The 27167-nt window shown below is 39.8% G+C and overlaps 1 protein-coding gene and 1 non-coding gene across 6 annotated transcripts in view; one reads left to right on the forward strand and one right to left on the reverse strand.

The window, feature by feature from the left end:
• Positions 1 to 19818: 19818 nt before the first annotated feature.
• SLC25A26 (solute carrier family 25 member 26) overlaps positions 19819 to 27167 on the forward strand; it is a 151935-nt gene continuing 144586 nt past the window's right edge. For 2 of the 5 annotated variants that reach the window (XM_028518902.2, XM_028518904.2), the window contains exon 1: positions 19822 to 19965. In XM_028518902.2, coding sequence (XP_028374703.1) covers positions 19933 to 19965 — 33 coding nt within the window. In that variant the 5' untranslated portion in view covers positions 19822 to 19932. Of the gene's footprint in view, positions 19966 to 27167 lie in introns of all 5 variants that reach the window. The other 3 variants (XM_036031000.1, XM_036030998.1, XM_036030999.1) reach the window with 3 other exon arrangements.
• Positions 22386 to 22488, reverse strand: LOC114502250. Its single transcript, XR_003685080.1, has one exon. It is a non-coding gene; the product is annotated as a U6 spliceosomal RNA (small nuclear RNA).

Consider the following 27167-nt stretch of genomic DNA (forward strand, 5'->3'; position numbering starts at 1 on the left):
AGGTGACTCTGACTCTCACCTTGATACTCAACTTGACACTGACCTGGACCATCAACCTGACCCTTTATCTGAAAAGTACATTCACCCTTACCTTGACACTGACCATCATTTCTCTCTGACCCTGACCCTATTCATGGTCATCACCAATCTTGACCCTTGTTTGAACTTCGCCCTCATCCTACCCTCACCATTTCTACAACCTTGATCTTTACTCACACATTTACATTAACCCTGAACCACCTCCATCTCAAAATGCATCTTGCACTTGCACCTCACCTACAACCTCATACTAATCTTATCTACCATCATGAACCTGATGTTAGCCTTCACCTATTCCCTGATTCTCACCCTTACCCTCACTGAGACCATTTCCTTCACCCTGCACTTGACTCTCTGACCCTCACCATAGTTTAAATTTCATCCTCATGTGGACCTGACACTGACCCTAATATTCATCTTGACACTGCTTCCAACCCTTACCTTTATCCTTAAGCTGATACTGGCCCTGAAGTCTGCCTGACATTGTCACATTCACCTGACACTCATCCTGATCCTGACTCTGACCATGACTCTGACCCAGATCCTTCCTGACTCTGACTTGAAGTTTGCTCTGATCCTGACCTTGATGCTGGCCTGATACTGACATTCATATAGATCCTGACCCTTACTTTGACCCTCTACTTAATTTTTACCTTCACATTGAAGTGGACCCTGACTTTAAATCTAAACCTAACTTAAACTTCACTATGACCAAACCCTGACACTCATTCTCATGGACATTCAGATCTACCCTATTCCTCATTATGTCCCTGGCATCCACCCTCACACTGACCCTGACACTGAACTTTACCATGAATCTGACTCTGACCTTAAGGTATACCTGACTTTCACAGGGATTCTCATTATCATGACCTTGACTCTGACCTAGAACTTTACCCTCCCACACATCGAGACCCTGCACTTGACACCGAAACTCACCTGACACTAATGCGTTAACTTTCATCCTGGCTCTATTCCTCTCCATGATTCTGATCCTGACCCTCACACCATCAAACTCATTCTGACCCAGACCCTCACCTTCACCATGTCCCTGATACTTCACTTGATCCTCATCAACATCCTAATGCTGACTAATGCTCACCCTGACTCTTAATCTGTCCTAACCTTCATGTTTCCTATTAACCTGACTTTGATATTAAATGTGACATTAACACTTATCCTTACTTTCACAATAACATGCTTTGACACTGATCCTTACTTTGATTCTTCCCTCACTCTGACCCTTAAACTCGTTTTGATCCTGACCCCCTCCCTGACCATGAGTTTACCTTGATCCTCATCTGAATCTTATCATCACCTGATCTTGAACTGATCCTGGAGCTGACTTGAAACTGACCTTTAAATGTGACCCTTATCCTTACCATGACTCTGATCTTCCCCTTGACCATAGCACTAAATCACACCCCTCACCTGATCTTTATATTCATCCTTACTCTTTTCATGATCCTTACCCTCAAATCTGACTTTCACCCTCATGCCTGATTCTCTCTGACTCCTTTACCTCTCCCACCCTTACAATGATCTGTACTTGACACTGAACTTGATCCTGCCCCTGACCATCACCCTGAACCTGAACAATGTCCTGACTTCAACCCTAATGCTCACTCTAACCCTGATACTGCCCTCATTATGAACCTGAATGTTACCCTACCTTACCCTGATCCTTACAATGACCCCAAGTGTGAAGTAAATCATTCATTAATTCTTACTTTACACTGACACTGAACTTGACCTTGACCCTCACCCTGACTCTATCCTTTCCTCCTACCTGCCCTGAACAATGACTCTTATACTAAATCTGGCCCTTGCTATCACTTTGACTCTGATCCTGACCCTCATTCTGACTCTGAAAATGATCTTGAATATCATCCACATTTTACTGGACTCTCATTCTGACCCTGACCCTCTCCATGACCTTGACCCACAGCTTGACCCTGTCCCTGTCACTGACATAGACCCTGAAATGTACACTCACTCTCACCTCGACTCTGACCTTCATCCTCATTCTGTTGCTGACCCTGAGTCATCAAAAATGACTTGGCAGGGCACAAAACTGTGCATGTTATAAAATAAAAATCAGAAATTACTTTTAGATATAGCATAAACGTTGGAGAGTTCATCCTGGAGATGGTTTCCTTTGAGAACTTTCTTAGTTAAACAATGCCACTGAACTAGTTTAGAGCAATTGACAAAGTGGGGAAGATATCTTAAGACTACAGAATACTTTCTATGTGCCAGACACAGCCCAAGATTTTCATAAATGAGAGAAGACAGTAAAAAGACAGTACTCTCCTTCACAGACAGTAACCCAGCAGATCCCTAGAGCAGCCTGTGGTCATGGTGGAAGGAAGACAACTGATTGTTCATGGTTTTAATCATATTTTTTGACTGTGCTCCCTTTCCTTCTTACCAGAGGGAAGTAGATCAGTAAGAAAAGCTAAAGGCCTGATATGAGGAAAAGAGGAAGAAAGGAGCATAACATTTAAAAAATGGAAGCTTTTCTTGATTAAATAGAATCTGTTTTCAATGTGCCAAGTGAGTGAATGTTTTTTAATTCTTCAGTATAAATACTGTTTCTTCACATTACATATCAGGTACTGACCTTGTCATGCCATTTCTGACTTGGTTGTAAGCCCAATCAACTTGAGTAATGAGTATTTCTTATGTAGACACAGGCACCATAGCCTCGAACAGGCAAGGCAGATAGCAGCAGTATGAAACCGCCAAAATCTAAGGAACAGAGGCCCAATACAGAGTATTTTATATTACATAGGACAGGAGATTAAAGCAGAAGAAGCAAATGATAACTGCTGTACAGCTCTGAAATCAGGGGAGCTTCCTATAAAAGCTCATGTAAGAAAGAAAAAAAATCCTATTGTTAAGTTTACCTCAAGAAGGGTGTTTAGATGTCTCAAAATTGTGGCATCATAGGAATCACCTGAGAAACTTGCTAACCATCAGGACTCTTCACCTTTTGTACAGCTCTAATTTCACCCCCATGTGGTCCTACACATCAGTAGCCTTCTGAAAAGTCATTAAGAAACCCCATTTCAAAAAGAAAAAAGGTACAAAAAAAGGAAGGAATTCTCTTTTCCCCCCAGAAGTTATGTGGATCTCTATTTAAATAACTCTAATGGTCAGTGTTTGGCAATCCTAAAGCTTCAGACATCATTCAGTCTCTAGCAAGTACTTTACCATGAAAAATTTAGCACAATGTTTTACTTGGTTGGAGACCAAGGGTAAATTTACTATTAAAAATGATGTATGTTAAATTGTATTTAACTAAATAATGTAATCGTGGATGTCTCTTTAAATGGCTTATTTTATAAAATTCTTGCAATAATACAATTCATAAAAATCTAATATGTGGACTAAATTGTAATTTTTACACTTTTAACTAACTTTAAAAACTTAGACTAAGTTTAATTAATAAGTTATCTTTAAATGCCTATTTCTTTTTTTAAAAGATTTTATTTATTTATTTTTAGAGAGGGAAGGGAGGGAGAATGAGAGAGAGAGAGAAACATCAATGTGCAGTTGTTGGTGGCCGTGGCCTGCAACCCAGGCATGTGCCCTGACTGGGAATCAAACCTGTGACACTTAGGCTTGCAGCCTGCGCTCAATCCACTGAGGTATGCCAGCCAGGGCTCTAAATGCCTATTTCTTTAAGAAATGACAAAAACTACTAAATAGAATTTTTAATTTTAATTTACCTTTTTTAAACCAAGCTCTGCCCAGTTTTATTAAAGAGAAATTTTGCAAGATTTCCTTTTCACCAGTGTATTCTGGCATGCTTCTAATGATACCAGAATCACCTGGATTGCATGGTAGCCAATGTGAACACTCTAGTATTTTCCACACACTGTGTCCTATTCAATATCCTTGCCAATGTAGTGATGGACACCAGTCTCAGCCAACATGGCATAGTGCTCTATTTCCGATCTCCTCAGGGCAGGACAGTTGTTGGTGAGGATGGCCAGTTTCACTTTGCCTTATTTGATCATTCTGAGTCTGTTTGTACCCAGCATATACTTTCCACCTTTCAAAACAAGTAGGAACCTAGAGTTGATTGACACCAGTGACTTTTTCATCTTCTTTACAGCCATCGCCCTCCTGCCTTAGGTGCAGGACCACCCCCAACAGCTGCCAAAATGGCCGGCAAGCAAGAAAGCTAATTTACCCATATGTCTTTAAAATTTTTTTATTGATTGATTTGAGAGAGAGACAGAGAGGGAGAGAGAGAGAGAGAGAGAGAGAGGGAGAGAGATGTTGTTCTACTTATTTATGCATTCATTGGTTGATTCTTGTATGTGTCCTGACCTGGGATCAAACCCACAATCTTGGTGTGTCCAACATATCAGGTTGATGCTCTAACCAACTGTGCTACATGGCCAGGGCCTTACTTCTTAAAATGTCAGTAGAGTAATAAAGTATAAAAATGCCTTTAGATGACAATATATATCTTTGGCTTTCCTTTAAAATATATAATGATAAGAGATAAATGCTCCTCAAAAATTACCAATTTTCAGGATGGGTTTTAACTTTCTGGCCTCTGGGCATCTAGAGAAAGAAAGAAAAGATGGATTACTTTAAATATGGTAATTATCTGTGGTGTAGTTCATAAAGTAGTATATTACTTCTAGGACACTTACAGCAGAAGGTCTTCAGTGGAATGATTACATTCAAGGATCAGCTTGTTCAGCTGATACAGTGAGCCCAGCCCTGAGTACTCCACAGTACTACTCTGAGTTCACCTGTTTATGATCCCACATTCCTCATTACACTGTGAGCATTACAACAGCAGAGAATGAAACTCAATCAGCTTTGCATCTCCACACCTAATTTAGCACCTGACACACAGTAGGCAGGCAGCAAGTTGGAATGGAGGGGAAAGAAATACTGTATCAGTTTATTTACCCTTTTCCTCTGTATCTGAATTGTTATCAGTAAATGAGTTAATTGACCTAATGAAGCAATGGTAGAATTGCTGGCCTTAGAGGTGGAAGCTTGCATAAAAATATCAATAATAGTTTTTATATGGAGTGTGCAGCCAAAAATACCTATACCATTTACTTCTGGAGGGTTATTTTGGATTTTTAGTTTTCTGTTTTCAAAAGCACTTATTAAAATGCTGAGACCCTAGGAAAAGCAAAGATATCATCTGTTTTGTTTACCACTATATCATGTTATCAAGAACATTGTTTTTTTCATCACCATATTCCTAGTCAGAACAGTGACTAGAACAGTAAATATTAGTTGAAAGAATGACTTTTTTGTACCAACTCTGCTGGCTGCTGGCTGCACTTTGTTGGATAAATGTGGTGTTGTTTTAGGAATTGATTAGTGATGTCTGCCATGTGCACAATAATGTAAAGTGGGGATATTTGTAACATGGTTGCTATGAATGTGTCAAACCACTCCTCGCACTACACATTTTAGACAGTTAGTTGACAGTAAAGAGGAAGACTACCGTACTGGGGGGTAGAGGAAGGGTATTGAGCAGGATGACTAAAGTGGCTGTGAGATGAAAATGAGAATTCCAGAAAGCAGGTTCTTGCTATTTCCATGTTTAGCTGAGTACTTTAATGAAAAAGGAAAAATTTCAAGCTTTACTATTATTTATTAATGCTAGTTTTTGTTTGTTTATTTAGTTTTCCCACAAATTAAAAGGCTATATTGTGCAATGCAACAGTTTTTTTAACTTTTCGCTAATTGAAGGAAGGTATGATGTACAATGAAAGGTTTTCATATTTATTTATTGAGATTGTGCATGCACTGTGTTAATTTCACACTCTGCACATGTATTCCTCTTCAAATTAGAGAATGAGCATTGTTGGGGCTCAGAGATAAAGGAATGATTTTAAAGAACAAAGAAATGGATTTATAATTCCCTGTCCCAGAGTCTTACATCTTTTTCTGGTTAGGAAGCAGATGTACTCATGATCATTCCAAAGCTAGGTTATTTCAAGGCTTTTCATTCAAGATCAGAATGGGATTTTTTGCAGGTATTTTATTAAGAGCTTGAAGGAAATTTGAGGGGTGGAGGAAAACATTTTATAGCATAAATACAAAGGGTCTTATACTTCCCCCGACTCAAAAATTACAATAGTAGGCAGTGCTATATAAAGCAGCATTCATTTGCATCTGGAACTGATCATGTTTTATTGCACCCATGAGTGACAGTTGAGTTTTGTGTCACATTGTCACATATGCAGTTTGAGGTATGAAACTTAATAATGAACTCTTTCTTCTTGCTTCCTACCTTCCTGATCAGTGGAAGTGGCCCATTGTCCCACTGAAGAATTATTTGTCTGTTTATTTAATAAATACTTAGACCTGACCAGCACGTAGTTACAGAATCAAGTAGGGTCATTTGTTTTCCACGGCATCTGTTTTAATTTGGGTTTCTTCTAAAATAGACCCTGAGGCAAAGACTTGGGTGCAGGTAGTTTTTTTGGGGGGAGGGAGAAGACAATCCCTAGAACTGCAAATAAGAAAGTACAAAAACTAAGACAGGAAAGGGGGAAAAGGTGATAAATTATGCATAAAATAGCAAATTAGTGCTGCAGGCAAGGAGGGCTCAATTCTCCTACGTAACCTGTGAGAAATTATGTGGAATCTCCCTACCAGAGCAAAGATTGGGACATTTATTTACCCACGTATCTCTTGATAGATTATGCCTGCAAAGCTCCCATGGTGCAGGAGAGAGCACCCAATTAGAGGAGGAGAGACACTCCCAACTTGAGGTGTTGTCAGTGTGCCAGAGCTTGTTTATCAAGAGATACTGCTAAACTCAGGTGAGCCAGGGAGGTATGGGGCAGTGCATCAGTAGCATCTTGAAATTCTTGTTTTCTTTACTCAAGGTAGGATTCATGTTGAAGCTAGTAAAACTCACACTGAAATAGATCCAGGGCCACCATATATGGCTGTGTAGGCTGTGCACTGTACAATTCTAGGGATTGCTACTTGTACAGCCTGCAAAGTAATTATTGTCCCCGAACACTGTGCAGTGAACAATCTGTAAAACATTCACATGGACTACATTGCATTCCTTGGAGCCATGCCATGCACAATCTGCAAAACTGTACACATACTTTCTCTTTATAAGAAAATCCTCCCCTGAAGAGTAGATGTTATTTTTGGAAGAGTGAACAAATTATAATAAAGCATGAGGGGACATTTTAAAACAAAAGAGACTTTAGTTTATATATCTGCATCAGCCCTGCTATTGGTACTGGTTCTTTCTAAATGGCAATCAGACTCAGGAGATCCAGTAGACTTTAACCTAACACATTTTCTTACCTTTTTAGATAGATAAAGGACCACATACACAGCACCTGGGCCTCATTGGGAGGCCAAACTGCTACCTGAATTCCCAGCCTTTTGGCTTTCTTCAGCCATACAGGACATGAATAGCTGCCACATATATACAGTATAGGTGTGTCATCTTAGCACAGAAAGGCTGCAACCTCAGTTTCCCAATGCTTTACACCATTCTAGTGCAGTCCAAGGCTGTTCCATTCTCACTGTGGTACCAACAATTAGAGGTTTTACAGCAAACAAGGCAGATACTACCTTCCATGTATATATTAATTTGTGATTTCCAATGAGACAGTATTATAAGAGACTGACTCTGAATTTCTTCAAGACCAAAGGTAGGTCTTGATTTCAGCCCAGGGCTTGATGTTAACATTTCACTCACAGCCCTGACTAGTGTGGCTCAGTAGGCTGAGCATTGTCCTGAAAACTGAGGGGCTGCTGGTTTGATTCCCAGTCAAGTCACATGCCTGGGTTGCAGGCCAGGTCCCTGGCTGGGGTCTTGTAGGAGGCAACCAATCAATGTTTCCCTCATACACTGATGTTTCTCTCTCTCCCTTTCTTCCTCCCTTCCCTCTCTCTAAGAATAAATAAAATATTTTTTAAAAACCATTTTAATCACAGTAGTCTGCATGATTCTTTGATGAATAAGAACACAATGCATATAAAACAATGGCCCCATCTGACTTGTGTGGCTCAGTTGTAGAATATTTGGAACAGGAGATATAGGCATACAACATGTATTTTAGAATGACATTTATCAACTTCCTTTAAAATTTTTTCCTGTCCCAATTTTCTTGTCTAAGCTTTCTTTTAGAGCAGCAAGAATTTTTAAAACATAGAGTACCTGACTGTTTAGTCAGGGGCACTGACCTCTTTTCCCTTAGATTGTCAAATAAAAAAATGACAACAGCTAACACAACAATAGCCATCCAGTGTGATTGAATCAAAATTATACCTTTTTGTCAAATTGGCAAAAAATATAATAATTTGTTGTGTGCCACAGAATTACAGTAATCATTAGTTTATGCATGCCATGAGATGAAAACAGTTGGTATAAGTGGAATCACAAAGTATGTAGTTTTTTACCTGGCTTTTTAAATTTAGCATTAGGCTTTGAGATTATTCCATGTTGTTGCATGTGCCAGTAATTCATTTGTTTTTATAACTAGGTCATATTCCATTGTATGGCTATTCCATAAAATGTTTATCTACTTACTAATGGATGGACATTTGGGTTGTTTCCAGTTTTTGCTATTATAGATAAATCTGTCTGAACAATAACATAAAAGTCTTTGTATGAACACATTTTCACTTCTCTTGGGTAAATATCTAAGAGGTTCATTGGCAATCTGGGAGGGGGAATGAAGCATTTGGGGGAGGATATAACAGTAGAAAATTCTTCTTTTAAAAAGATAGTAAAAACACATATACAAAAATAAGGTCATTGGTTTCCATATTTGTACCATATTACATTCCCAATAGCAATGCATGAGTGTTCCAGTTGCTCTTCAAAAAATTATTTATTTATTTATTTATTTATTTATTTACTTTTAGAGAGAGGGGAAGGGAGAAAGAGAGGAAGAGAAACACTGATTGGCTGCTTCTCGTACAGTTCCAAACCCACAACCCAGGCATGTTCCCTGGGTGGAGATTGAACTGGTGACCTTTTGCTTTGTGGGTTGATGCCCAACAAGCAGAGCCACACCAGTCAGGGAGGTTCCATTTGCTCTTTGTCCTTGCCAGCAATATTTGTTCTTTTTGGTCTTTTTTTTTTTAAGATTTTATTTATTTATTTTTAGAGAGGGAAGGGAGGGGGAGAGAGAGAGAGAGAGAGAGAGGGAGAGAAACATTAATGTGCGGTTGCTGGGGGTTATGGCCTGCAACCCAGGAATGTACCCTGGCTGGGAATCGAACCTGGGACACTTTGGTTCCCAGCCCGCGCTCAATCCACTGAGCTACGCCAGCCAGGGCTTCTTTTTGGTCTTTTTAATTGTAGTCAGTCTAGTGAGTATATAGTTGTAACTCATTGTGTTTTTTTTTATCCTTCTTTTTATTTATTTATTTATTTATTTATTTAAATTTTTTTATTTTAATCATTGTTCAAGTAGAGTTTTCTCCCCCCTACTCCCATTCCAGCCACCCACCCAACCCTCCCCCTTCCCCCCCATTACCCCCCACCCCTAGTTTTTGTCCATGTGTCCTCCAAATTTGTTCCTGTAAACCCTACCCATTCCCCCCTGAAATTCCCTCTTCTCTCCCCTCTGGTCACTGTCAGACTATCCCCTATTTCAGTGTCTTCGGTTATATTTTGCCAGTTTTTTTTGTTTTGTTGTTTAGATTCCTGTTAAAGGTGATATCATGTGGTATTTGTCTTTTACTGCCTGGCTTGTTTTGCTTAGCATAATGCTTTCCAGCTCCATCCATGCTGTTGCAAAGGGTAGGAGCTCCTTCTTTCTTTCTGCTGCATAGAATTCCATTGGGTAAATGTACCATAGTTTTTTGATCCATTCATTTACTGATGGGCATCTAGGTTGCTTCCAGCACCTAGCTATTGTAAATTGTGCTGCTATCAACATTGGGATGCATAGGTTCTTTTGAATTGGTGTTTTAGTATTCTTAGGATAGAGTCCCAGCAGTGGAATTGCTGGGTCAAAAGGCAGATCCATTTTTAGTTTTCTGAGGAAGTTCCAAACTGCTTTCCATAGTGGTTGTACCAGTCTGCAGTCCCACCAACAGTGCACTAGGGACCCCCTTTCTCCACAGCCTCTCCAACACTTGTTGTTTGTTGCTTTGTTTATGATGGCCATTCTAACTGGTGTGAAGTGGTATCTCATTGTGGTTTTAATCTGCATCTCTCTGATGGCTAGCGATATTGAGCATCGTTTCATGTGTCTTTGGATTTTCTGTATGTCCTCCTTGGAGAAGTGTCTGTTCAAGTCCTTTGCCCATTTTTTAATTGGATTCCTTGTCTTCTTAGAGTGTAGTCATGTAAGTTCTTTATATATTTTGGAGATTAAACCCTTGTCTGAGGTATCATTGGCAAATATGTTTTCCCATACAGTTGGTTCTCTTTTAATTTTGATACTGTTTTCTTTAGCTGTGCAGAAGTTTTTAATTTTGATGAGGTCCCATTTGTTTATTCTTTCCTTTATGTCCCTTGCTCTAGGGGACATGTCAGTAAAAAAGTTTCTGCATGAAATATCTGAGATTTTCCTACCTACATTCTCCTCTAGGACTTTAATGGTGTCACGTTTTATATTTAAGTCATTTATCCACCTTGAATTTATTTTTGTATAAGGTGTAAGTTGGTGCTCGAGTTTCATTTTTTGCACGTGGCTGTCTAGTTCTCCCAACACCATTTGTTGAAGAGGCTATTTTTATTCCATTTTATGTTGCTGCCTCCTTTGTCAAATATTAACTGACCATAGAGACTTGGGTTTATTTCTGGGCTCTCTGTTCTGTTCCATTGGTCCATGTGCCTGTTTTTATGCCAGTACCAGGCTGTTTTGATTACAGTGGCCTTGTAGTATAGTTTAGTGTCAGGTATTGTGATCCCTCCTACTTTATTCTTCTTTCTCAAAATTGCAGCAGCTATTCGGGGTCATTTATAATTCCATATAAATTTTTGAAGTGTTTGTTCTATGTCTGTGAAATAAGCCATTGGTACTTTAATAGGTATTGCATTGAATGTATAAATTGCTTTTGGTAGTATGGACATTTTGATGATATTAATTCTTCCAATCCATGAACACGGTATATGTTTCCATTTGTTTGTGTCTTCCTTGATTTCTCTCCTCAGTGTTATGTAGTTTTCTGAATACAGGTCTTTTACCTCTTTGGTTAGGTTTATTCCTAGGTATTTTATTTTTCTTTTTGCTATTTCAAATGGAATTTTTTTCTTGATTCCTGCTTCTACTGTTTCATTGTTCGTGTACAGAAATGCCTTTGATTTCTGGATATTGACTTTGTATCCCGCTGTTTTGCCGAATTCATTTATTAGGTCAAGCAGTTTTTTGGTGGAGTCTATAGGATTTTCTATGTACACTATCATGTCATCTGCAAACAGTGACACTTTTGTTTCCTCCTTTCCGATTTGGATTCTTTTTATTTCCTTTTCTTGTCTGATTGCTGTGGCTAGAACTTCCAGTACTATATTGAATAGAAGTGGTGAAAGTGGACATCCTTGTCTTGTTCCTGTTCTTAGTGGAAAAGATTTTAATTTTTTGCCCATTGAGTATAATGTTGGCTGTAGGTTTCTCATATATGGCCTTTATTATGTTGAGGAATGCTCCCTCTATTCCCACTTTACTGAGTGTTTTTATCATAAATGGGTGCTGTACCTTATCAAATGCTTTTTCTGCATCTATTGATATGATCATGTGGTTTTTGTCTTTGCTTTTGTTTATGTGATGTATTACATTTACTGATTTGCGAATATTGTACCATCCTTGCATCCCTGGAATGAATCCCACTTGGTCATGGTGTATGATCTTCTTAATGTACTGTTGGATGCGGTTTGCCAGTATCTTGTTGAGGATTTTAGCATCAATGTTCATCAGCGATATTGGCCTGTAGTTTTCTTTCTTTGTTGTGTCTTTATCTGGTTTTGGAATTAAGATGATGTTGGCCTCATAAAAAGAGTTTGGGAGTCTTCCATCTTTTTGGATTCTTTGAAATAGTCTGTGAAGGATAGGTGTTAGTTCTTCCTTAAATGCTTTGTAGAATTCTCCTGTGAAACCATCTGGTCCAGGGCTTTGTGTGTTGGGAGTTTTTGGATTACTGCTTCAATTTCTTTTGCTGTTATTGGTTTGTTCAGGCTTTCTGCTTCTTCATTGAGTTTTGGAAGATTATATTTTTCTAGAAATTTGTCCATTTCATCTAGGTTTTCAAATTTCTTGGCATACAGCTCTTTGTAGTAATTTGTTACAATCCTTTGTATTTCTGTGGTATCTGTTGTAATCTCTCCTCTTTCATTTCTGATTGTGTTTATTTGGGTTTTCTCTCTTTTTTTCTTGATGAGTCTGCTTAAAGGCTTGTCGATTTTGTTTATCTTTTCAAAGAACCAACTCTTGGATTCATTGATCTTTAGAATTGTGCTTTTAGTCTCTATGTCATTTAATTCTGCTCTGATCTTGGTTATTTCCTTCCTTGTGCTTGCTCTGGGCTGTCTTTGTTGTTGTTCCTTGAGTTCTTGTAGACATAGGGTTAGGTTGTTTGTTTGAAATGTTTCTAACTTTTTTAGGTGGGCCTGTATCGCTATGAACTTCCCTCTCAGGACTGCCTTGGCTGTGTCCCATAAGTTTTGAGTTGTTGTGAGTTCGTTTTCATTTGTTTCCAAAAACCGTTTGATTTCTTCCCTAATATCATTCTTGACCCATTCATTGTTTAATAGTATGCTGTTTAATCTCCATGAATTTGAGTGTTTTGGGTTTTTTCCTTGGGGTTGGTTTCTAGTTTCAGTCCCTTGTGATCCGAGAAATTGCTTGGTATGATTTCAATTTTTTTGAAATTGTTGAGGCTTGTTTTGTGTCCTATCATGTGGTCAATCTTTGAAAATGTTCCATGTACATTTGAAAAAAATGTGTATTTAGCTTCTTTGGGATGGAGGGTTCTGTAAATATCAGTAAAGCCCATTTCGTCTAGGGTATTGTTCAATGCCACAATATCTTTGTTGATATTTTGTTTGGAAGAGCTGTCCATTTTTGATAGTGGGGTGTTAAAACCCCCCACAATAATTGTGTTGCTGTCCATATCTTTCTTGAAGTCCTCTAAGATTTTCTTTATGTATTTGGGTGCTCCTATGTTGGGTGCATATATATTTACAATATTTATGTCTTCTTGGTGAATTCTTCCCTTGAGTATTATGAAATGACCTTCTGGGTCTCTCTTTATCGTCCTTCTTTGGAAGTCTATTTTGTCAGATATGAGTATTGCTACCCTGGCTTTTTTTTCCTGTCCATTTGCTTGGAAAATTTGTTTCTAGCCCTTCACTTTCAACCTGTGCAGATCTTTTATCCTGAGGTGGGTCTCTTGTAGACAGCATATGTGTGGGTCATGTTTTCTTATCCAATCAGCTATTCTATGTCTTTTGATTGGAGCGTTTAATCCATTTATGTTTAAGGTTATTATTGATAGGTACTTATTCATTGCCTTTTATGTACATGTGATCCTCTCTCACTCTCTCTTTTCCTTTCTTTCCTTAAAGCAGTCCCTTTAGCATCTCTTGCAGAGCTGGTTTAGTGGAGGTGCATTCTTTTAGACTTCTTTTGTCTGAGAAGCTTCTTATTTGGCCTTCTATCTTAATTGAGAGCCTTGCTGGGTAAAGTAGTTGTGGTTGCAGGCCTCTGGTTCTCATTACTTGGATTATTTCTTGCCATTCTCTTCTGGCTTGGAGTGTTTCCATTGAGAAGTCAGCTGTTAGCCTTATTGGGGCCCCCTTGTATATTACTTCCTGTTTCTCCCTTGCTGCCTTTAAGATTCTCTCTTTGTCTTGAAATTTTGCCATTTTAATTATGATGTGTCTTGAGGTGGGCCTCTTTGGGTTCCTCTTGATTGGGACTCTCTGTGTTTCCTGGATTTGTGTGACTTTTTCTCTCATCAAATTAGGGAAGTTTTCCATCATCACTTGTTCAACTAGGTTTTCTATCCCTTGTTCTTCTTCTTCTCCTTCTGGTATCCCTATTATACAGATATTATTACGTTTCATATTGTCTTGCATTTCTCTTAATCCCTCTTCATTTTTTCTGAGCCTCTTTTCCTTTTCTTGCTCTTTCTGGGTGTTTTCTTCTACTTTGTCCTCTAGCTCGCTGATCTGATCTTCTGCTTCATCGATCCTGCTTTTCATTCCTTCTACTGTGTTCTTCAGTTCTAAATTGTATTCTTCATTTCTTCTTGGCCCTTGTTGAGAGTTTCTATTTCCTTTTTTATGCTGATGTAGTTTTCATTGAGTTCATTGTAGCTTCCCTGTAGTTTCTCATAGCTCATTGTGAGCTCATTGAGCTTCCTGACAATCACTGCTTTGAATTCAATATCTGATAGTTGAATTGCCTCTATTTCATTTAGCATTCTTTTGAGGCTTCCTCCTTTCCTTTCATTTGGGGATTATTTCTTTGTCTTCCCATTGTTTGTGAGACTCTTCTTGTTCTCCTCAGCTTCTTATATTGGTCTGTTCTGGCTCCCTGGGTTTATGTTGTGAACTTCTTTAGTAGAATAGCAGTGAGTTTCAGTGGTGCTGTTTCCTTGATCTCCCAAGCTCAGTGGTCTTGGGCTGTTGTTTAAGTTGGCTTTGTGTTTGCCTTTAGGTTTTGATTGTTGTTGAGTCTTTCTTTGGTGGTTCCTTCCCACCAGCTGGTTAAATGTGGGTTACTCTGTCCGCCACCTTCTGTATTTTGTTGTGCTGGTGAGGGCAGGTTGTGTTGAAGCTGGTTCTTCTGTGTGTACAAGGTTTAAAGAAATCTTGTTCAGTTGTTTGTATTGGGTACTGCCTCTACTGTTTAGTTGTATTTCCAGATAAGTCCTGGATTGAGGTTTGTGTGGTTACTACTCCCTCCTTCACCTTCTTCTGCTGTTATCTGTTAGTGGATCCTTTGTTGTTGGGTTTCCTCTTCCAGTGGGTATCCTGGTGTTCACCTCCTCCACCTATTCTTTTTTGTCATCAGTTGGAGGGGGAAGGCAAAATGGTTTAAGGCAGCAACAGAGAATTCTATGCTATTTACAGTAGTAGCAAGTAGGGAAGCTATAGGAGATCCTTTCACTATGTATAGTGTTAACCGTGGTCTTCCACCCAGCTAGCTGATTTTTAGAAAGGATGGAAAGAAGATAAGACTCTTGTTGGGGGAGGAAGGATTGTGAGTTGGATCTATAAAGCAGGGAGGTTGTGGGCGGTCAGATTCTGGGGTAAGGTGAGAGTAAAGGATAGTAAATAGGTGTAGTGTGTGAGAGAATAGAGTTAACCACTACAGTAATAGAGTTCAGGAAACTTTGAAATGGGCTAAGATCTGGGGCGGGGGGTGTTGTGAAGTAATTACAATTGCATGGAACAGCAGTTATTTACAATAATATTGTGGCAACATTCATATGACAGAGTCTATGAGATCTAGGTAACAAGAAGAGGGACAGAACATCGAGTAGTGTGCTGATGGGACACAGGTGAGTTAAAGGACAGTAGATTAGTAATACAGTATAGAAAGAGATATCAGGGGAAAGCTGTCAGGTCATACAATATATCCAGCCTAGCAAAGCAGGCTATACAAAAAGAAGAGGCTATACAAAAAATACTGTTAAAAAAGATGTAGGAACACTGGAAAAATAATAATAATACAAATATGCAATAACTTGCAGGTTCTCTGTAATAGCAGAGTGACATTTATCTCACTGTCCCAGCTGTTGTGATGCCCCTTCTTTGGGTTCAACTTTGGTCTTTTCACAGATCCAGGATTTTGTCTCACTTGTAGGTATTTAGGAAAAAATTTAAAAAGTAAAAAATAGAAAAGGCAGACGAAGGAAGGAAGAAGAGATAAAATTGGAGGACAGGAAGGAGGAAGGAATAAAACAAGAAATCAGGTAAGAGAGGAAAAAGAAATCAAAAGAGAATAAAAACAATAAAACTTAAAAAATTAAAAATTGTTAAAAAATAGAATCCAATTAAAAAGTCTCTTGATTTCAAAGTGGCCAAACCAGTTTTTCTGCTCTTGCTGGTTGAGGCAGGCTGAAGGAGGATTTGTTTGGCTTTTCTTCCTTGGCCAGTGGAGTTCACACTGGCTCCTCAGCTTTGGGCCCTGGGTGTGGGAATCAGGTCTTTCCCCAGGGTTACTGCTGTGAGCTGGTGTGCAGGGATGCTCTCCTTGCAGGCGCGCCCCTGTGCCGGTGCGACGGTGGGCCCATCCGCTGGTGGGCCGGTGGGCTGGTGTGCGGGTGGGCCAGTGCGCCCGTGCCTGTTCGCCCACAGCTGGGGAGCAGACGGGCTGCAGCCACTGATCACTTTAGGAGAATTCCCCAAACAGTGTCTGTGTCTATTCACTCTTTCCTCTTGAGAAATTCCTCCCGTTCAAACCCGCTGCTCCCCACAGTGGCCTGGGTTCTCCCACCGCCAAAGCTCCAGCCATACCGGTGACCGTGGGAGTCCGGGTCCGCTGTGCGACTCGGCCCCTCTGGTGTCCACCGCCTCCAAAGCTGCTCACCGTCCCCATGTGTTTGCCAGCACCTGGATTCCTCCCAGAGCCGCTCAGACCTTGCTTGGCTGGGGAGGGAGCAGTTGACCTGGCTCTCTCCCAAGAACCCTATGGTAAACCCAGCAGCGGCCCCGGGCCTGGGGCTACAGTCCCGGGATCACACACTTGTCCTGGGACCCTACCTTGTTGCAGCACTCCCCTTAGGATCCGTTCTTTGTTCTTTCGGTTCTGCCACAATCCTTGGTCCTCTGTTTTCAAAAATGCTGAAATATGTTGGTTGCTTGCCTTTCTACTCCATAGATCGGTCAGGATTTTCTCCTCTGAGCAGAGGAAAGCCGAATCTGCTCCTTCCTACTCCAACGCCATCTTTCATTGTGGTTTTTACTGGCATTTCTCTGATATGACAGTTTCCAATATGGCACCCAAATGATCCTAACCTCTTGGTATTTATGCCTTTGCATAGTCCCATCCCATAATAAATAGGAATGACCTGTGTAACAAATAGGCTGTTGTAGAAATGACAACTGAGTGACGTCTGAGGGCAGGTCATAAAAGATACTGTGGTTTCTTTCTTGTTCTCTTAGATCATTTACTCTGGGGGAAAACCTGCTACCATTTCAAGAGGGCACTCAAGCAACACTATGGAAAGGTCCCTGTGGCGAGGAACTGGGGCTACCCACCAACAGTTAGCACTAATTTCCCAGTCATGGAGTGAGCCATTTTTTAAGTGGATCCTCCCAGTCAAGTCTTTGGATATAGCCCTAGCTGATGCCTTGACTGCAGTCTCATGAGAGAGACCGAGACTAAACCACTCAGCTAAGCCACTCTTAAATGCTGACCCACAGAAAGTGTGTGAAGTAATAAAAGTTTATTGTTGTTCTAAGTTTTGGGGTAATTTGTTACTCAGCAATGGATAACCAATAGAGATTTTGGTACTTGGAAATTGGATACTGCTATTACCAACATCTAACCTGTGGGAGTGCCTTTGGCATCAGGTAGCAGCTGAAAGATGGAATAACTTTGAGGGGGATTTTAGTGAAAGCCTATTGACAGAAACTTGATGACCTTTGAGAAGGCTACCGGCAAGGGCTTGTGGGAAAGTATGGTAGGCAGAATTCTCAAATGGCTCTCAAGATTCCTGCCCCTTAATGTATGTGTTTAGCATAATTGCTCCCCTTGAGTGTGAGTAGAACCTGTTAGTATGATATTACAACCAGGATTATGTTGCACTCTATGGCAAAAGGGAATTTGCAGATGTAATTAAGGTCTCTCATCATTTGACTTAGAGATATTCAAAAGGAATACTATTCTGGCTAAGCCTGGCCTAGTAATACAAGCCCTCCAGATAGACAAACAACAGCATAAGAAATTCTTTTGGCTTTGAGAAAGTGAACTAGCATGTTTTGAGATGACCATTGGAGGTTGCCATGTGGCAAACAGAAGGGGATCAGTGCTCTGCAGGCAGCATAGGGAAAGGTGTTCTTGGTCGAGGGAACAACATGGGTGAAATGAGGAGACTTGAAAGTGTAGTCTGTGAGCAGTCCAGTCAGTGGGAACAGTGACAGGAGACACCAGCTCAGAGGTGTCTCATGTTAAGGAGCTGGACTGTCTCACATGGGCAGCAAAGGGCATCATTCAAAACTGGGAAGTGACATCACCATTATCTTCAGACAGTACTTCCAATCAGCCAGGAACTAAGTTAATGTGAATGTGTTATCTCAATCTGTATTAGTACTAAAGATGTTTCTCTCATTATCTCCACTTTACAAAGGAGGAAACTCAATCTTAGAGAAGTTATACCTTAGGGAAGGAAATAAATAGCTCAGAATTTGAAACTCTAAAGGTATTCTGCTAATCATTTCTAGATCAGCTAGTCCATAGAGAATGAAGATTCTAGCAGTGGTATGAAAGATTGAACAAGGGCAGACAGGGAGGCTGCTAAAGCTGTTACACAGGCTTTGAAGAAAAATGAAAGCACTAAGTAAAATTGCAAGCCACTCTACTATGTTCTCTGTAGTTTTTGGTTGGCTACTGAACCTCTTGGAGCATCCCCATCCTCTGTAAAATGTGGTTGGTAATAGTTTATAAGTTACAGTGTGACTGTATTATGTGAGAAACTGTTCCTCAATCCTCTAGTACCACATCCAAGATGTAGTTGGCCCTTAATATACGGTAATTTTGAAGGAATTTATTCAATAAATGTAAGGGCAAGTCCACTTCAAGAAACCTTTATTAAGTACTTAATAAAATGGTATTCAAGGTGTGCACACTGGTCGCAATGAACAAAATGAGCAATAATTGAACAAGTAAATAACTATTTTTAAAAAGAGGGGAAGGGAGGGAGAAAGAGAGGGAGAGAAACATCCATGTGTGAGAGATACATCAATCAGCTGCCTCTCACATGCCCCCACCTGGGGACCAGGCCTGCAATCCAGGCCTGTGCTCTGACTGGGAATCTAACCGGCAAACTTTCAGATCTCAGGCCCTCACTAAATCCACTGAACTGCACTAGCCAGGGCACCAGTAAATAACTTTAAATGCAATAACTGCCAGTGAGAAATGGAGGATATGAAGTGTTTTTCTACAGCTTTAATAATCTTCCATTCTGAGTCTGTTTTATAGTAATTCAGACACTTGCCAGCAATATTTGTTCTTTGCAGATAAAACCAAGACAGAAGCCAAAAAGAAATGACGGATTACAAACAAACCTTGCCTCCCCCAAAACACTTCTCTGCCCTTCCATGCATTAAGCAAAACAAACAAATCCCCCAAAAGCCTTCACACAAAGTGTAGTCGTTATCAGAGGGACGTGGGGGTGGCACGAGAGGGGAAGGGGGGGCGGAAATAAATAGCAATAATAGGAGACAAGACTCCGTGTGAACACACAATACAATACACAGATGATGTATTAATAGAATTACACACCTTAAACCTATAAAATATTTTTAACCAATGCAACCCCAATAAATTTAATAACAAAACACAATAAAACGCAAACCTCTTCCTCTGAAACTAGTTTTGCCTTTCCAAGGCCCCTCCCTCCGCTCTAACCTCTGCGGGTCACACTTTTGCTCCACCCTGACCTCAATGGCGGACTCCCTACTCTTGCATCCCACTGGAGGCTTCTAAGCTCCGCAGAGTTCCTCCATCTAGTCCCAATATTTGGCTTAATCACACTTCCTAGACCCCGCCCCTCCATCTCCGACTTCCTCCCGTCCCAGGTTGTGAGTTGCACACGTAGTTTCTGTGGTTCGCCTCACCGACACGGCGGAAACGCAACACTTCAGGCACCGCCTCCAAGATGGCGGCGCCCAGTACTTAGAGCTGTGACTTGCCTCTGCTGGGCTTCTAAATAAAGCGGGGTTGCTAGTGTTTTCGGACTATGGACCCGCCTGGGTTTACGGCCTCTCTGGTGGTGAGTGCGGGGCGGTACAGTGCGGTGCTCGGAGCGCCGTAATCCAGCACTGGCGCCGGTGGTGCTTCTCTGCACTAGCAGTTTTTTCGGGTGTTGTGTGAGGTGTGGGAGCGAGCGCGTGGGTTCTGCGCCCCCGCCCGGTCCCTTGTTAAGACCACGTCTTTCCTACAAGGACTTCAGAAAGAGTCGGGCGGTTTGGGGGTGGCTACTTGCCTTATTATCTTCCGCGCGAAGACAAGTTTTCTCTCCTTAAGAGCTTCCGTTGATATAACCCACTGGAAAACTTAGACATTTTATGTAGGAACATGTGTAACAAAACAAAACACGTTGACTCGAATCATTCAGAGCCCTCTTGTCCAAGTATGGTCATTTTGCGGTATCTTTTTCAGTCTTGGAAAATGAAATTCCCATTCATCCAGTATATAATTAATCTGCTCCTGCTTCAAAGCATTCTTCTAGCCTTTGGGTATATTGATGCTGTGCCATAGGACCAATAAGACTGGTGCTTAATTCCTTAGAAAACAACTAGAATCAACACTTTTTAACACTAAAAGACCAGTTTTTTAGTAAATATTTTAAAACCATATGGCAGGGGATACTAGATAAGGCAGTGGATCAGACAGAGATTTACTTGTGTGGGGGAGTGGGCAGAACAGGCAAAACAAATAACTTCTAAAAAGCTTCTCACCAAATGTTAATTATCAAATGCTTGTTGTTGCAAGTGTTAGAGATAAGGTGGTGAGCAAGATAAACCTGCCCACATGGGCCAGGTGGCAGAGAAAGAATAGTGAAATCATTGTTGGGAAAAATGTCATCAAGGCTAGTTTCAGAGCGTTATGGAAAAATGTGGAAGGGGCACCTTAGCCAGACTTGTGGGATGATGGTTTTCAATCTAGATTTGTTGAGGCTTGTATAAGCTAGGTTTTAGAGATGCAGGCAAAGAAATATGTTAGCACTTTCAAGGAGTTATTCTGTCTAGCCGTTGAGGTAGCAGTAGTAGTTTTGACAGATAACATTGTTGTGCCAGGAACTAGGGTGAACTTTTTACCTACACCATCTCATTTAATTCTGTCAAACAATTGAAGGCTTGTTTTATTTTTCCAAATGAGGGAACTGAGCTACAGAGTTACCTTATGTAACTTGTCTAGAATCACACAAGTGAGATCCATTTCATGTGTCTATTGGAGATCACATTTCAACCGAGGCAACGTGGGACCCCATGCCCCTAACTGCTCCTTGTGAATTCTAACTCTGAAGTCAGTACCAGTTGCTAAAGTCATGAGTGCTCAAGTTAACACAATAACAATGGTTTTAAAATTCATTTAAAGTGTAGTACACATGGTGAAAGTTATACTTGTATTTTTTAAATGTAGTTACAGAGGGTAGAATTTGAGTCAAAGGGTACAAGTTTCAAGGAAGTTAGATTTCATTCCAGCTAAAGACAAACATGTTATTCATTCTGCACACAGTTTATCTGTCATGTGTTCTGCCCACTGGCCACTCTGATTACCCTTGGAGATAATGATGGCAAACAAACCAAACTAAAAAAAAAATACTCTGAAAGAAATGAACTGAGGTAGGATAGTGATAGAATAATATTGCAGAACCTTCTTTAGATGGAGTGACCAAGGAAGGCTCTGAGGAGGTGACATTTAAACTAAGATCTAAAGGGTAGGAAGGGGCAAGACATGTTGAGGGGATGTGGGGCAAAGTTCAGATCAAGCAGCGCTTCGAGAAAACCACAGGTGGAAAGAATAAACTTTAAAGTGTTAAAGTGGTGGCTGAGGCCTAGTGAGTAAGAGTAGTATAGGGTGGATGAAACTGGAGAGGGCACAAAACCAGCAGAAGTGAGTCTTTGTGGGCTGTGGGAAGCAATTTGGATTTTATTTGAAGCATAATGGAAGCCATTAGAAGGGTTTATTATCAAAGTGGTATACATATAGAGTGGCCATTTTTTAAGGTTGGTAGCATTTTTGAAAAGGGTGAGTACTCCTGAGGAAGTACTGTTTTGCTTACTACTGTGTTAGCAGTACCTTACACTTTGTAGGAACTCAACATAACTTGTTAATGAATGAATGAATGAATGAATGAAAAGAAAGGTGCAGAGCCTGGCATGTGGTAGACATTTTTTTATTATTAGTCTCAGGTGCACACCCCAGTGATTAGACATTATAGACTGAGTGATCATCCTGATAAATCTCATACCCATTTGATACCATACACAGTTTTTTAAATATTATTGACTATATTCTTTATGCTGTACTTTACATCCCCATGACTGTTCTGTAACTACTAAGTTGTACTTCTAAAATCTTTTTTTTTTTTTTACCTATCTCCGCAAACTCATTCCAGTCTGACAACTGTCAAAATGTTCTTTGTATCTATGAGCCTTTTCCTGTTCTGCTTGTTTGTTTATTTGGAAAAATATGGAATACTTCATGAATTTGTCATCCTTGAGCAGGGGCCATGCTAATTTTCTCTGTATATTTCCAGTTTTAGTATATGTGCTGCCGAAGCAAGCCCTGCAGCAAGCAGACACTGTATTCAAAGAGAGCATTGACTGGTACATGCTTTTAGGAAGGTAATTTGGGACAAAGTATTAGCAACCTAAAAATGTCCATAACATTTAACTTAGCAAAGACAATAGGAAGCCACTTACATATTAAACAGAAGAGGAATGGTTAGGTAAATGATGGTGGATGCATTTTATGGACTATTCAGTGGCTCTTGGCATTAGTGCTTATGAAGAAGAACATGTGCTATTATATATTATAACATGGAAAATGCTTATGAGATTAAAAAAATAAAAATATAACACAGTACATATGTGCATCTGTTCATGGCTAATTAAAATGATTAAAATAGTATTCCTAATTAAAAATAGTATTCCATTCATTTTTTTACAAGCTGCTTTGAAATTCTCCAAGGTAATACAAAATAATTTGAAAAAATTGTTTAATGTATTGATTTGAGAGAGAGAGAGAGAGAAACATCAATTTGTTGTTCCATTTATTTATGTATTCATGATTGCTTCTTGTATGTGCCCTGACTAGGAATTGGACCTAAAACCTTGGCATGTTGGGATCATGCTCTAACCAATTGAGCTACCTGGCAAGGGAATACAAAATAATTTTGATAATAACATTACAGGCATACCTCAGAGAAATTACCATTTGACTCCAGACCACTGTAATAAAATGAGAATTGCAGTAAAGTGACTCTGGTGGAGGATCTTGCCTTCCATTTAATGTAATAAACAAACAAACAAACAAACAAAACACCTGTGAAGCTCAATAAAGCAAAGCACAGTAAAATGATGTATTCTTATGCATTTTTCTTCTGGTTGTGTTTTAAATACAAAAAAGTACTAAAGGTTTTTTAAAAAATAGCACACCCTTTCTCACAATCCTTTTTCATCCTGCCTGATTCTTCTGTCCCCTCCCCTTCAGTACCTTACTGTTCCATTGACCTTGTAGTCTTTCTACTCACATGGCTTGTTCTGGAATGAAACTGAAAACATCCCTGCTGCAGTTATTTTTTAAGCAGTCCTAAGTTGCAATTACATAGTTGCAACTCTTTAATTTGTTGTAGTAGGAAGGACTTTGGCAAATGTGGGGACTGTGCAGTGAAAAATACAGGCCATCCTTTGCATGGTAGTATAGGGCTGTACAAATGAATGTGGAAATCACACAGAGTGGTCTTGATGAAAAAATTAATGATAATTTAATGATCTTTAAAAATTCTTGACAGTGTTAAAAATTAAAAACTCAACTGTTGACTGCAAATGTATAGAGAAATGAAAAATAGTCAACTAATATTGAGGACATTGTAATTTTTTTTAAAGGGATTTTACTAAATCTTCTTGTTTTTTTTTAAGATTTTATTTTTAGGGAGGGGAGGGACGGAGGGGGAGAGAGAGAGAGAGAGAGAAACATCAATGTGTGGTTGCTGGGGGTTATGGCCTGCAACCCAGGAATGTACCCTGGCTGGGAATCGAACCTGGGACACTTTGGTTCCCAGCCCGCGCTCCATCCACTGAGCTACGCCAGCCAGGGCGAGGACATTGTAATTTAAAACATTGGAACCACTAAGAATGTATTTCTTTGTAATAAAAAAGTATAAAAATAATTTGAATACTTGTCGTGGAGTCATATAACTTACAATATAGACCAAACATCTTTTTTTTAAGATTTTATTTATTTATTTTTAGAGAGGGAAGGGAGGGAGATAGAGAGAGAGAAACATCAATGTGCGGTTGCTGGGGGTCATGGCCTGCAAGCTAGGCATGTACCCTGACTGGGAATCAAACCTGCGACACTTTGGTTCGCAGCCCGCGCTCAATCCACTGAGCTACACCAGCCAGGGTGCAAACATCTTTTTTTATGCCTTGGCAAAGTGTCTACTGCTTTCTAAGTTTGGATCAACTTCTATCATTTTATCCTGTGTGCTTTCAATATTGGAAAGTATTTCCCAGAGTTCCTTTATTTGTGAAGATTTTCACTGACTTAACTTCCTTTGGGAGTCTCCATCCTTTTCATCACAAACACTTTCCTCTTTATGTTGATGCGTTTTCCTTCTCTAATTTTTTCTGGCTGCATATCTACAGTCTCAAATGACAATATTCCCTCAGCCAGCTATTTCTACTATAACTCCATTTATACCTGTATGGACTTGAATATCACTTACATTGTTACTACTTTTCATGTATTTGCTGTACTTTCATCTTTGTTGACCAGTTCCCTCCTTTGATTACTGGATTTTGTAAAATGTCACTCTGGTACTGTAATTTGAACCATGGTGTCGGAGGACTTGTGTGACTTGTAACTGACATTTATGTGTGTCAGTACTGTGCAAAGTCCAAGGACTGCTTGTATTTTTCTTTTCTTACTTTAGTGAGGTGCTTCTGAAAAAGCTTTTACATTATACTCATGTTGTATCTGCTCACTGGGCCTGCCCCTATGCATGGGTGTGTTGCCAGGGTCTCTTAGATGGAGTGAGTAAACAGAAGAAAAGGATGAAATTATTGGACACATTGTTAAGGGAAGTTTTCAATGTCCTTCACCCCAAATCTTTCTTTCTGGAAGATAGCCCTTTAGTCTTCAATCTGGAGTAAAAGGAAATTAATATCTGATAATGAAGCATTATCTCCAAATCTGTAAGGAATTGGGAATGAGGCTTCATGTTCTCAAGGTTGCCTTTATGAGGGGAACCCCCCAAAACTGGAATTTATTTATAAAAAATTGTGTATTTATTCATACTTCAGTCATCTTCAAAGTACTCTGCATTTAATGCAGTATACCTATGGAGATGTTTTTTTTAACTGGTCAAACCAGTTTTTGAACTTGTCAGTTTTGATGCCTTTTAGTGCCTCTGCCATTTTTTTGTTTCACCTCTTTCATATTGGCAGAACGTTTCCCTTTGAGGACTTTTTCATCCTGGGAGACAAAAATTGAACGGGGAGAGACCAGATTAATTGGGAGGGTGAGGCATGGGGGTCATGCCATTTTTGGTTTAAAAACTGCTGACTACTCGGTGTGGTATGTGCAGATGCGCTGGTAAATCACCCATCATGAAATGGGCAAATGTGTTGAGTCTTCAAAAAAATTCACCGGAGCAGAACGCAGCCTCTTGCAACAATGCTAGTTGGTACACTGATACACATGGGTTCCTAGACACTCACCCAGCAGAGGAAGCCTGTACTGTAAGGGCCCACCCTCCAGAAGATAATTCTGGTTGTTTTTTGGTTCCCCCTTGTATGTGACTTGTTTTATTTTGGCACTTAAGTCAGAGGAAGCAGACCTACCATATTTGCTTGTTTTTGTGTTGAGCAGGCAGTCACCTAGACACAGGTATATTCTGAATTTTTATCAGTTAGTGGAGCACATGAGGCACCCTTGGAGACAGATCTAGGACCATAGCTATGATGGAGGAGTTTCTTCTGCATCTCAAGTACTGAGAGATGGGACTACCTTCCTTTATTTTTCTTTCAGCATAAGAGAAGTACTGGGAAAGTTTTAGTATGTGACAATTTAGCTGGAAACCCCTTGTTAATGTGCTTTTGTTATCATTTCCAAACCAAATAGTATGTGTCCAAATATAAGTTTTAAATACTAATTTTTTATGGCACAGACAGGTTGAGTAACATTACTGAAATGTCTAGAGAAAATTTAAAGTTTTGGAAAGATAAAGTTACACCCATAGGTTTTCCACCTCACAAGTCAAGTATCTTTTATGTTTAGCCAAACATTTGTTAGCTTTTGCTCTGGTACTTGGGAAAAGTGCCTCAAAGCTACAGTCCCTGCCCTCATGGGGTTTATAGTCAAGTAGGAGCAGACATTAAACAGTAAATAAATAAAAAATAACTATGTAATTGCAAATGGTGACATAAAGTAACCATTTACTCATCACTTTAATGTGCTTATACAATTTTTTTCATATCTAAAGTCCTATCATTACAATTTTGTATTCTCCTTGTTTTTGGTAGTCTTTTTTTAAAAATTAACCCATAAACTTAAATCCAAGGGTTATAATGAAGTTTGAACTTCCCTTCCTGTAGGGAAGTAACCCTTCCTATATTCATTAATTCATACATAATTCAAATAGTTGAGTGTCTGCTGTGTACTGGTGCTGGGAACATATTGGTGAACACAATAGGTATGGATTGTGCAATCTAGTGGCACATAAAGACATCATCTTTATGAGCATCTTCCTCATCTAGTGGTGAGATGCTCAGTTATAGAATTGAAGTTGTCATCAGTGTGTGGAAACAAGAGGATCTAATTCTAGACTTGGGGATTAGAGAATAGTTGCACAAAGTCCTGGAAATGAGGAAGATCAGATGTGGAGGAAACGAGAGCTCAAAGTGGCAAGAAGGGCAAATGGTGGAATTGAGAGTGGAGAGGTAGAACTTCCAGAGCCTTAAAAGGATTTTGTTCTTCATCCCAGGGGCTGCTGGAACTTTGGGGGACTCATAAGCTGGAGAGTGGCTAGATGAAATTGAAGTTTGCATTTTACAAAAGTGACTCTGCCATCAGTGTAGAAGTGGCAAGGAGCACTGCAGGACAGGTGAGCGGGGAATGGGGAGAAGAGAAGTGTCCTGGGAGTAGGAACAGCAGTTCCCTTAACAAGGAACTGCTCCATTGTGGAGAACACAGAGACTGTCAAGGAGGGATGTTCCTTGAGGAGCCATGTTAGTATTCTGG

This window comes from Phyllostomus discolor, chromosome 7, assembly GCF_004126475.2.
Source record: "Phyllostomus discolor isolate MPI-MPIP mPhyDis1 chromosome 7, mPhyDis1.pri.v3, whole genome shotgun sequence".
Lineage (NCBI taxonomy): Eukaryota > Metazoa > Chordata > Mammalia > Chiroptera > Phyllostomidae > Phyllostomus > Phyllostomus discolor.